General features: G+C 34.0%; 1 protein-coding gene across 1 annotated transcript in view; it reads left to right on the forward strand.

Annotated features, from left to right (window-relative positions):
* The first annotated feature begins 6,323 nt into the window (after nucleotides 1-6,323).
* Nucleotides 6,324-12,621, forward strand: part of LOC131850395 (ankyrin repeat domain-containing protein 50) — a 31,140-nt gene continuing 24,842 nt past the window's right edge. Inside the window, exons 1-12 of the mRNA XM_059200609.1 lie at nucleotides 6,324-6,682; nucleotides 6,773-6,945; nucleotides 7,277-7,483; nucleotides 7,707-7,825; nucleotides 8,044-8,186; nucleotides 8,590-8,684; nucleotides 9,246-9,367; nucleotides 9,867-10,599; nucleotides 10,706-10,849; nucleotides 11,108-11,207; nucleotides 11,873-11,972; nucleotides 12,401-12,523. Coding sequence (XP_059056592.1) covers nucleotides 6,324-6,682; nucleotides 6,773-6,945; nucleotides 7,277-7,483; nucleotides 7,707-7,825; nucleotides 8,044-8,186; nucleotides 8,590-8,684; nucleotides 9,246-9,367; nucleotides 9,867-10,599; nucleotides 10,706-10,849; nucleotides 11,108-11,207; nucleotides 11,873-11,972; nucleotides 12,401-12,523 — 2,418 coding nt within the window. The remainder of the gene's footprint in view (nucleotides 6,683-6,772; nucleotides 6,946-7,276; nucleotides 7,484-7,706; nucleotides 7,826-8,043; nucleotides 8,187-8,589; nucleotides 8,685-9,245; nucleotides 9,368-9,866; nucleotides 10,600-10,705; nucleotides 10,850-11,107; nucleotides 11,208-11,872; nucleotides 11,973-12,400; nucleotides 12,524-12,621) is intronic.

Genomic DNA, 12,621 nt, shown 5'->3' on the forward strand with positions numbered 1-12,621 from the left:
AGGGCTCTTGCACACGGTAGAGTCACTCGAGATACACAGTGTAGTCATCTTGGGTACTTCCAGTTGTATATTATTTATTAATCTACTGAACCCCACGACTTGGTAGGTACCTGCGTTATTTGGAATAACAATAGTTTATAACTTTTGTTTGTAATCTGATTGGAATAAAACAAATACAAAATTTGAAGTAATGTTTGCCATATTTGTGAAAACTGTAATTTAATCGGTCAACCCGACAAAAACTTTAACAATGATTATTTTGCATTCACATATTACATTGATAAAGCTTTTCTGATATATCTTTTATGACTGTATTTACTATCAGACAGTGACTTTGTGCTAAGTGATGTCATCACTAAAGTGCAAGTAATTTGATCATAATAGTGTGTCAATGTCACTACTATTTTATTAAGGTCAAATATTGATTTAGAAGAGCTCTTTTATGAACCTGATTAATGATACCTACTGTATGGTATGCGTATAAGGTTTATTTTTATCAGGCTTACACTAAACTACATTTCACGCATCAGAAATGGAACACAGCTACGCTATCAAGGAATCCGTTCGTCATATTCTGTATAAATGTTTGTTTGCCGCGATAAACGTAACCATACTAGTATCCTATAATATGTGATGCGAACATGTCATAGTATAACGTAGCTAGGGACTAGACATCTCTACGTGAATTGTCCTGGGTTAATTATTGATTACTTAATTAAGTGGTTAGAGCAATTCTCAGTAAAAGTAATCGTCATATTGGTGCTAGAGTTAGGTAGTTGGTAAATTTTATATATCTTTTTGTATCTTGTATTCTCTCTCTGTGCGTCCAGTGAACATTCTTTGATTATAGAAAGTAAAAAAATCAAGTATATATCCTAAAGTAATAAATTTTAGTATTAATGTTTTGGAAAAATTAGTAATATTATAAATTTATGTATTTAGTACAGGACTCTATATCGCCATTTTTATTTGAGCACTTGTTTATTTTTTTTCTTTCGTTTGTGTGTAGTGTTATTATAGGTTTTATTATAACTTTTATTATAGTTTTATTTACAAGCAACATTATATTTCATTCGTAAATTACAATTACCACCCCATCTGTATCTTATCAAGTCTGACAGACAGTCCAGTTCATTGATAGTGATGTGTCATCGTGCATACGTCATTGATTTATTATTGATCGTCGGTTCAGTCCGGCGCCTCCCAGGACGTGCCGTTTATTTAGATTCGTTGTTATAGTAAATAACTTATTCTTTGATGTGTTTCATACACACATATTCTTTTAGAATAGAAAACACTGAGGCGTTGCTGTTACTTCAATTAAGGCAGTTCTTAATTCTATTTTTTTTTGTAATTGGAATGGTAAACAAGCAGACTCCCTACCCGATGGTAACTGTCGCCTAAATTCATGTACATCATGTTATCATATCACACCTGTGATACCGTTCAGGCATTGCCATTACAGACGACTAATATGGCATGCCTCTTACTTATTCTGTTAATTCACTTCCTATTCTGCAGCCTACAACCAAAACTCAGCTTAAAAAGAAAGCTGCTTGGCGGCGAGAAATAGGTGAGACTGAGGTTAGGTACCTCAGTACAGGCGACCTTTTAAGTTTATTTCATAGGTGTCCTTAGAAGAATACAGCCATAACCAGTGTTGAACGCTATTTTTATAATAGTGAATAAAAGTGATAAGTCATTAATGTAGTTAGAAATCGATAAGTAATATTACCTACTATATTATTTACTGCAAAGTTAAGGTGCCACATTTTTCACGTGTAATTCGTAGGTACCAATACCATAACCATAAATAGTATAGAGTACTATACAAAGTTGTTGTTTTCTTCTGTCCGTTTCTTACTTCTTCTGAACTACTCAACTTATAATGATACTGTTTTCATTAAATTTTTCGGAAATGTCTCCTGCGAGATGATACTATACTCCATACGATCACTAGTTATAAAATAATTATATTGCGATGCTGTCGGTGTGTAGGTGTTGAACGGTAGTCGTTACAGAAAGTTTATTTCAAGCATGTCATTGTACTAAGACCTTGCACTTTTTACATGTAGGTGTACACAACCTTCTGAGACTTAAAAGGTTCTTGTTCATAATGTAATTAGGATAATTATTATGTATATTTGCAACTATTTGCTACATTGTGAACCAAATACTTTAAACGTTAAATGACATTTTACGATTTTAATACCCTATGATAAATAGGTAAAAGATATGAATACAAAGTTAGTCTATAGTTAGTTAGTCGATTCGATAATAACGACGGCTGTGACTCATGTTATCTTCATATAATTTCTTACGCTATATGTATATGTATACGCTGTATATTAGTTGTGTTGAACGCATTCATGTTACTGAACTTTTTACAAGTCGTTTTCTTTACCTCGTAGTCTTATCCGTCAGGCGGGAGTTAGCCTTCAGCCGCTTCATAAGTCCGTCCGCTGGTTTGGAGTGCCATCTGTACCCGTCTCTATAGACAGGTGAAGCTGTATATGACGACTGCGTCTTGTTCTTGTATATAGACAACAATTGACACTAGCCATCAGGTTGGTCGTCAACATATTTGCCGTTCCAGTTATATAAAAAAGCATATTTGAATCAACCAAAACAGCGGATGGATCTTTAATATTACTTTTCTATTAAAAATAATACAGAGTTGTCGCATATTTAAAATTCTTGTCTTACAAGGTTTTGGTTAGTATAGAATAAGGTCGGGGTAGTAAACAACTTCAGTCGTCTCATGAGTTCAATAAGGTCAGCTTTAAGCATTGTTGCCAAATAAGCACTCAACATCATTGGCCAAATAAGCACTTTCGGTTTGTTTTCCAGGATTGAAAGTATATTCTGTAATGTTTAGGGTGGTATTATTAAATTTTATTTTGACGAACCATCTGCGTATTGCTAGTTGGCAATTAATATAAATTATAAAACTATAATGATTGCTAACTTTTGGGAAATTTGCCAATACAATTATTTTATTTAAAATCTTATTGAAATTTCAAATGTTTTTGTGTCAACAGTTTAGGTTCAAGCGTTACTTTATAAATACGCACTATTCAAACTTATTCCATTAAGATCTAGACAGATTATTACTCATTCATAGCATTCAAGAGATTCAAGAGCATAGTAATGAAGTACCAAAGTCTTTAGAAGAGATCTTATCAAGGCCTGTACTATTCAAGACTTTTTATAAACTTATTTCCAATACTGAAGAAATTGTGATTGTTTTTAAGTTTTTGTACTTTATATTGGGCTAAAAAGGACTAGTATCCAGAGCCGTAAAATATTAATAAATAAATTAAAAAAAAAATGAGACCGTGACGCAGCTTGAAGTATCGGATAATGTATACGATTTCAAATATGTTTGTCGTACAGGGCATCGATGGATGTTCGCTCAGAATGGCTTCTTGTTGCAGTTGAGGATGTCTATGTTTCACAGTGTATATATAATAAAGAAATATTTATTATATAACATAAATACATATTTTGATGATATCTGTAGATTTATTTCAGCTGGTTAATTTTTGTTGTCCCTTACATAAATGTACATAATTTTGTCACGATTTAAATAGATACTATAAATTATTGTTACCTATATGATAATGGAATGAAATTGAACATTAATAAAAAACAGATGTTTAAATGTAACGACTAAATTTAGTTAGGTACTTTTATATAATTTCATGTCGAATTGCTGACATACAGTTGTTGAGTGCTTTCTGTTCTGCGGGGAATCGGCCTACATTCAGCAGAGAACAGTAAGATATCTAAAAAGCTTTCTAAAAGTTCTAACTTTTGACTTCAACTTGACTGGATGGCTTTATTTGACAAATAACCTCAACTAGCAATAACTTTATTAGATATCATATAATAAAAAGCAGTAACCTTAAAATTTTTTACTCAAACAACATGATAAATATATGTTAGTCGATTTCATTTAATTATCACTATCATCATCATTGCCTTGCCTTTATCCCATTATTTGGGGTCGGCGCAGTATGTCATTCTCTTCCACTGCTCTCTATCGGTCGTCATATCTGAACATACTCTTCTTTTATTCATATCATCTTTCACACAATCCATCCATCTTTTTCTAGAGAGTCCCTCTCCCTTTACATCCACCCACATTCATATTATACACTTTCCATAAATATATATATGTATATCAAATTTTATAATTTCTTGTGTAAGAACAAAAGTAGGAATATTTAGTTAGTAATTCAGTGATAGTAGTAATATAAGGTTTAGTCAATCGGGATTGGGCGATTTTGGATTCCTTTTATTTCAACATGGGTCTCGGACAAGTTGGTGGACTACACAAATGCTCTGGTTGTCGAATATTTGATTAGATCGCCATCTGCCACGCGGCGGACGCTACATTATTAACGAGACACGCGGCAGATTATTAGCGGAAAAGTCTGTGTTAGATGCCGTCACAAACTGAGAGAGGATTTTTTAATACTCATAAATAACAGATGAGGTTTTTGGATAAAACATGGATGTTTTACAAAGTTTTCTTAATCATTTGTGTATATTAGTGTTTTTTAAGTTTTCAGAAATAGACATTCCATTAAATTGTAATTATGCAAACATGAGTGAGTATATTGCGATTGGGTCTGATGATCAAATTGATTTGGCTTTGGAATAAAATCCATTTTTGTACGTTTGAATTATTTGTACATTTCTTTTTGACAGGTTTACAGATGTTATTGAAATTCTGATCATGGAACCAAAGTTTTAAAAAATAGATCGACTGTAGTTAAATTTATTTTGAGATCTTCCTTAGAATTATACTTTTAAATTTCCATCCGTTTACATGGCCCTTGTCTTATATGAAATAACTCTAAGTCAAATTTTCTATTATTTATTAACGTATTGGAGGTCAAAAATGTTTAAAGTATCAAACATGAATAAGACAAATCTACTAGCTTTAACAGGAGCTGCCGATTACGATTTCGTCAAACAAAACCGATGTACCGAAGTAATGAAATACCCTTAATTACAATTGGACGTCTGAATTGTGTAGTCTTTGGATTATAAACCCTCTGTCCATTGTTATAGGAATCTATTTAGTAGAGCCAGTGATATTTATTTTTTAAATTGATACTCAACTGTGGAGCTTCCTGCAATTGAGGGGTTTAAGAAGGAAATTCACTTACAGTACTGTTGGGAACGGTTGACTGATTTTGTACGTTACTCAGTGGAAATAAAGCTGATAATTTTCTGGCCAAGTTTATATTAACTTTAAATCGTATATGTAACTATTATCTAATTCATTGTATAATTCGTCTATTAGCGTATTTATTGTTGCTACATACTAAATGATAAGGATATTTTGTTTATGATGTCAGAAACACGTTATTCCCCAAAGCAAGTAAAAGTAAAATATCCATCCATGCTTGGTTATCAATTTTCTGACTTTTGTTGTTGCTTCACAGAATCTTTTTCAATAGTAAGTATTATAGAATATTTTTGTTTGACGTTACATCAAACTCCGCTTCTTGGTAATTAGCTACAAAAATTGAATAAGGAAAAATTTCTCAAAATTTCATGATTTTGAGCAACTTGACAAGCCGACAACCTTTTGTCGGCTTTTAAAGTTTTTCAAACTTTGTAAAAGGGATGAATAGCCATTGAAAGGCTTCCTTCTTATACCTCCACCCTCCATTTAGACTGTGTGAAGTAAGAATAATGGGTTTTGATGCGTGTAATGACACCCTTTGCTTTGCGTCGGTCTTAGGGTTTCTACATATTCTATAGGACATTACAATTTTAAATTCTTTAAAATTTGTAATGTTGTGTATATTCACTAAAATATGTTATTAATAAAATGACTATTCCTTTGACTTGTAAATAATAAATTAGACACTGTCAGGCAGAACGGTTATGCTGAACATAACCGTTCTGCCTGAATAGAATATTTACGTAAATTATAAATTAATTTGTTTTATGTTTTGTTTCAGATAACACACTATCATCGTAACATCATGGCGTCTTCAGAAAAAAGAGGAAGCGTTTATGAATAGAATTGACTGAATAAGGTCACACTCATAAAATGACCTGAATCTCATCGAGATAATTTATTTTGTGATACATCTCTGCATCTACGTACACATAAGGCCTATTTTTATTATAAAATATATCATATATCTTTCCCGGGTTCCTCTAGTTATAGTGTCAATTAACTTGAAACCAAAGCCATTTTCGTGTTAAAGTAAATAGGAAACAAGTTAGGTTACTCTACCTCTAAAACAAAACTAAAAACTCAAAATATATTTTTGTCTAACCAAAGCTAGTCTAAGATGTCGAACGAAATGCCAATTTATAGTCAAATAGTACCAAAATCGCAATATCGCGCGAAGAATTCGAAGTCAACATCAAATCGCGCCCAAAATTTGGCGCGAACAGATTTCGATCCATTGAATTATAATAATGGTGGGAATTTTCAAATGATGACACCCATAGAGAAGGTAGAGAAAACAGATAAGAAAGAGTCGAAGAGATCGCGAGACGAGACGAGCAGGGGGAGGAGAACCCAGAATAGGAACGAGGCCAGCGAGAGCAAAGTGGAGGCGTATTTGAGGCAGAATCAAGTCAGTATGAGACAACAGCAACATAGACACTCGGCTGTACGACAAGCGGAGCACAGAGTTAATCTTAGGTAACTTATTCGAAATCTAGACATAGAAAGTCTATCGTCAATGATTAAATATATATTTAAATTAAAAAAACAATCTACTTTCAATTCTAGGTCTTTACCATTAAACGACGTGGTAACACCACGTGGCCACGATCGAACTCCGACAGAGCGACATCGAGGCTTCCCCGAGCGGGAAGGCACGAGGGAACATCGCCGTGAGAGAGAAAGAGACAGGGATAAGGACAGGGATAGAGATAGAGAAAGGGATAATTATGATTTCGATGGTAACAAATATTTTTGTTTTAATATCTGTAAAGTAGAAAGTAACTACGAAAATATATGTATACTTAGTATGATTTCACTGTGGAATGCAAATAATGAATTCAGATATGAAATATGAAATGCTCTCAACTGTTAACCTTAAAATTCATATTTTTTTCTTTTTTATGACAAATTAAAAAAAGCATTAAAATCTGTCCACTCTGCATATGCGTGATAAAAATCACGGAACCAGCGACTGTGTGTATGCTTTTACTTCCATCAATACAAAATTTGGTCCTTATCAGTTAGAAATTTATGGATCTTAATTATTTAATGCAATTTTTAATCCTTCAGGCACACCATTAAGCCCTGTTGCACCGAGGGCACATGAAAAAGAATCGAGTCGCCCTGTCCGTAAATCATCCTCTGCGCATAGAGTGAGCGAGACGACAATATCGACCGATAAGAGAAGATTCTACTGTCGTGAATGGGCCTTCCAGAAAATAGCTCATTGTTTAGAGCAGAGGCCTGTCAGCAAGACTTGCGGAGCTCTTATTTTAGGTAAGTTTTCTTAATTATATAAGATACATAGAAGAATTCTATTTTTATATTAGTACATACATATAGCATCAACAATCAGCATTATATTACGGAATAAATATATTATTATAACATAAAAATATAAAAAATAATAATTAAGCATTGTTATGTAATTTCAATGTTAATATGTATACATCCTGGCTTAGCTTAGATACCGTCTAACAAATATTCTTTATACTTCTAGGTGAAGCGGGGAGTGGCAAGACAGCATTATGTCAAGAATTGAGCGAGCCAGGGCAGGGTCCTCAGGCAAGACAGCAGAGAGCACTGAACAGGAAATTGCTTGCCAGGCATTTCTTACAGGTAGGATAGTCAACAATATAAACATTACAGAATATACATATTATGTCGGTCACATTATTATCAACAGTTTATTTATAGTAAAATTAGCTAACATTTTGCAGATTATTATTAGAAATAAATTGCAAGGATATAATGTAATATAGTCGGCATAATTGATCATTTTTTCTGTTTGTGTTTCATCTGTTTTCAATATATTATAACTATCGTAATCTTTATAGGGCCACAACGACAGTAGTCTACGACCGAGTGAATTCGTGCGTTCGCTCGCTATGCAGATACTGAGTCATTCATCACGACGAGCACGAACTATGAATGAACAGGACGGACAGTCTGAACAACAATCAGACTCGCAAACGAACAGGTATACGTTATTTGGTACATTACGATATGTCCTTGTATGAAGCATTCATTATAAATCGTAATTAGTATTTGTGATTTATTCTGGAAGAGTAAAGATTAGAGATGGCCTCGGTGGTCTAGCGGTCTAGTACATCGCTTTACTTTTGATGACTAGACCCATAACACAAGCTCTGCTTACCGTGGGAGTAGTAGATGGCGCTTTGTTAATTGTCCAAGATTTATTTATTTATAGGTAAGGATAGTAAAGATTAGGTTATTTATAATACAACATACTTATTCGAGGTTTTCTCAAACTCCAAGATAATTTCCGAAAGGTGTTGAATCCGTTGCATGTTCTTCTACTTCTGTATTACGTACATTAAAGTTTTATAAATAAATAAATAATTTGTAACATGTGTTTTCAGACGTAATTCTGAAGAAGAGAACCTGGTTAGCCGTTTCCGAGGACTCGGAGACGACATGGAGGAGATCTCCAAGCCTCTACTCGCTGATAGTGAAGGTGAATAACATGATAATATAACTATTCAATTCTCCTTTAATTGTGAATATCATTAAGAGATTGCTTTGCCTGATGGAGGGTAAAATTCTACATAATAAACAGAGAAAAATTAATAGGAAAATTATATGGACATAGTATTTATATTATAATAATAATCATCATCAGCATTTATTCAGTATAGCATGTGGTGGTAAATATAAAAGACTTAGAAACTATTATTGCGTTATAAGCTGAAAGAGCTCAGCTGATGCCGCAGTGTGTCACTGCAGCCTACTCGAAAAAAAGAAATAGCACTCGAAATATGTTTTTATTCTAAATATAGTAAAAAAATATAAGAGTAAGTTAATCGATTGAATTAGAAGTATCTATAATTAATGCAAGAAAAATATAAATGGATAAACTTTTGTTAATGTGTTAAATAGAAGACTTAATTGTGTAATATAACATGAATACAAGTAACATATTTATTTGATATACCATATGTGTAACTACCGCATTCATCTGCTGCAAGTAAATGAAAATGCGTTATAAATACGAATGGGAGTGTTTTATAATTGTAAGACCAACGTACAGACGAGGAGGACGGTGGAAGCGGTCGTCGTCGCCGCACCATCGAGCGACTGCACGAGCGCGCTGCATACAGGGACGCCATCGCTGACGCACAGCTCAGCCGCGCCGACGAGGTACCTACTATACGCCAAATCACCACTACTCTCCATACCACACCACTAAATACTGTTCAAATTACACCACTTTGTTAGTACTACAGCACAAATTATAATAGTGTCGCCAGATATATATATATACTCCCCATACCATACCACACCACCATTATTACTGATCATATATGCGAAAGAACGTACTAGTACGACAGATTGTTTCAAAAGTTTCAACACATATTTTGAGATCTCTCAAACGATATTTCAATACATATGGAAGCCGACCCTCGCAACTCTGCATCACACTTGCTTGACATTTATCATTATATTTCGCCCAATTTACTTTTTAAATTACAGCGTATGTGTCTTCCTGATGTTTAAGCTGCTACATTACTGTAAAATTTCATCAAAATACCTTCAGTTTTTTGCGTGAAAAAAGTGAGAAACTTCCATCCATCCATACTCACAAACTTTCGTGTTTATAATATTAGTCAGATTAATGAATTAAATATTTTAATTGTAGGTGCCAGAAATTCTACCCCGTGCGAGCGTAAAACCGACCAACCCATGCACGAATGATGAAAAAGACTCAGATTTACGTCTTTATGAGAACCACGAAAATCTATTCCTACGTAATATATCACAGCGACAATCTAAAGAGCTAAGAAATTCCAGACTACTCCGTCAAAGCTCCGAGCCATTGACCGAGAAAAAGCAGGTTGTACTACAAAAAAGTTTGTCAACAGAACAAAAGAATGATAGTGCGAGCGAAACTGATAGACCAAAAGTTGAGAATAGTCCTCCAAAGTCCAGGATCCCTGTGGCTAACTTTCGATATCCTAACAAAAGCGATTTACGGTCCGCGGAAAATTCTCCGAAAAAGACTGACAAGGAAGACACAAAGGAAGAAGAATTACCAGAATACCAGAATATCGTTAAGCCCAATTCATCACCACTTCTGGATAACCAAACACATGAGTTGGAAGTGTTATTGGAGAAAAAGAGGTCGCAAAACGATGATGTTCCTCCGCCTATACCGAGTCTACCTATAAGTCCTAGAACTTTAATAGCTAATGCATATTATGACAAGTTGCTGTCAGAACCTGAGATTCAGCAGGCGTTGCTGCCTCACAATTTGGATAAGAATCCTGATGAATGCTTTAAGAAGGCGTTGCTATTTCCTTTGTTAGAAATAGATCCTCCTAAGCAGTGTTTGTTTTTGCTCGTGGATGCTATCGACGAGGGAACTGCCAATGGTATGTTTTATTACAATTAGTATATTGCAACTATTATAATCTAAAAACGATCGATAAAAAGCTTCTTATAATTCGAGCATTTACTTATATATTTTTTTAAATGTAGGTCTAACTTCAGAGGACCGAGAAGGTGAAGGAGCCAGCACCGTTGCAGCATTACTAGCTCGTCATCAGCATCTGTTCCCACAGTGGTTACTTTTGGTGTGTACTGCTAGGAGGCATTCTAGGACCTTTACTGGCATGTTCACAGGTGAGTTTCACTAATATACAGTATCACAATGTAGCTCGTATAAAAGTGGTAGATGCCTAAAATATGCATAAAATTAGTTAAACTATAGCGAGTGTTATTGGTTATATGTATAGTTCTAGCAGTTCCCGCTTGGGTGTGCTGCTAGGGTGCACTCTGGGGCCTCAAAAAATATAGAATCCTTATTGGTATTTCAAGTGATTATGGAAGTATAGTCTGCTTGCTGATATGATATTATAAATATTTAATATATGTGTGTAGGGTTCCGGAAAATCTCTCTGGACGAGTTGCAGCGTGCTCACGTGGCGGCCGACGTGCAGCGATATGTCCTTGCGCGACTCGATGCCGAGCATCGATTACGGTACATATCCTACACAGACGTATTTTTTTATTTGTTTTTAAAACTACTATCAAGAAAAAATTGCTCATATACCCGTAGCATTACGGCGTTTAAAGATATTTGTGTTCGTTATGTTTTAAATTTAAGTGATATACCTTCGAACCATGTTTTATCGCCACTAGATACATAATAGTATATCTTTTGAAAAGGATATTCCGTTTGTATATGTGAAGTTTATAATCACATCAGATTAGATATTACAGTAAGTAGCTTTGATTTCTATTGTCGGTAATTGTTTCAACTTTTTTCATTGGATATTATCAGATGAATTTTCGTTGTCAGACATTTCAGACGCCCAAATAAACATGTACATACCATTCGAATGAATACATGTTTGTTATTTATTGTAAATAATTATTAAGAAAATATCGTATAAAAACAGTTATATTATATTTCCTTATCTTTATTCCTTATCTTTTAATTTGGTTCTTAAAAAAAAACAGTTGTTCTTTCGTGTACAATATTTTAATTTCTTTAATATAAAATATATTTTACAAAACTAATTCTTATATTATTTTGTTTTAAGTTTTGTATATGTAGTATAGAGTCTGATGTATATTACATATTAAGTATTATAATTACTGTTTATTGTAAATTAAATTCCATATTATTTATCAAAATAACAGTGCCCGGGTATCGAGCGACTCTACAGCGGCGGCTGCTGCCGCGGCCGCACTCGACCATCTACGCATCAAGAGCGACGGCTGCCTGCTTTACCTGGAGAAGGTATAATGCTGCAGTTTAATTAAAATATTGTATTTATTTATGTTTGTCACTTTAATATACAAAGTTTACTACTAAGGACGCTTTATATATTACATATTAGCCTGTATAGTACTGTTACCTGTATAGTGTTCGTGTATATTACTTAGGGTTAATGTGTAATATATAAAAGCGTTCTTTAGAAGACAACCAAGTAGCAAGCAGAGAAATTTGCATTTACAATTTGTACTTAGTCAAATAAAAGAAATACATATCAATAATAGATTGAAACTTATAACTAATGAACGGTAGATAAAGATATACATAATTATTTTCTTATACACACGAATTAATATATTATGTACTAAAACCAAAACGTTCTATGTGTTGGTATTCGTGATAGACAGTAACAATTGTTTAACACAGTACTTAAATGCGTGTTTTCGTGATAGGTCTTAGATGGAGTAGCGGACGGATTCATCGCCCTCCGAGAGATCCGCGAGATACCTGGTACCCTCAATGGGCTGTATCTATGGCTCGCGCAGAGACTCTTCCATGGCAGACGATTTACTAAGGTATATTGTCTGGAATTTAATGTTCTTGTATTCGCGGAGTCCCCATCCTTGACCAAAAATCGACGATGCTCTTCTAATTTTAGCAACACCATTCATTG

Source organism: Achroia grisella, unplaced genomic scaffold (genome assembly GCF_030625045.1).
Source record: "Achroia grisella isolate CSIRO2021 unplaced genomic scaffold, CSIRO_AGI_Agris_v1 utg114, whole genome shotgun sequence".
Taxonomy (NCBI): domain Eukaryota; kingdom Metazoa; phylum Arthropoda; class Insecta; order Lepidoptera; family Pyralidae; genus Achroia; species Achroia grisella.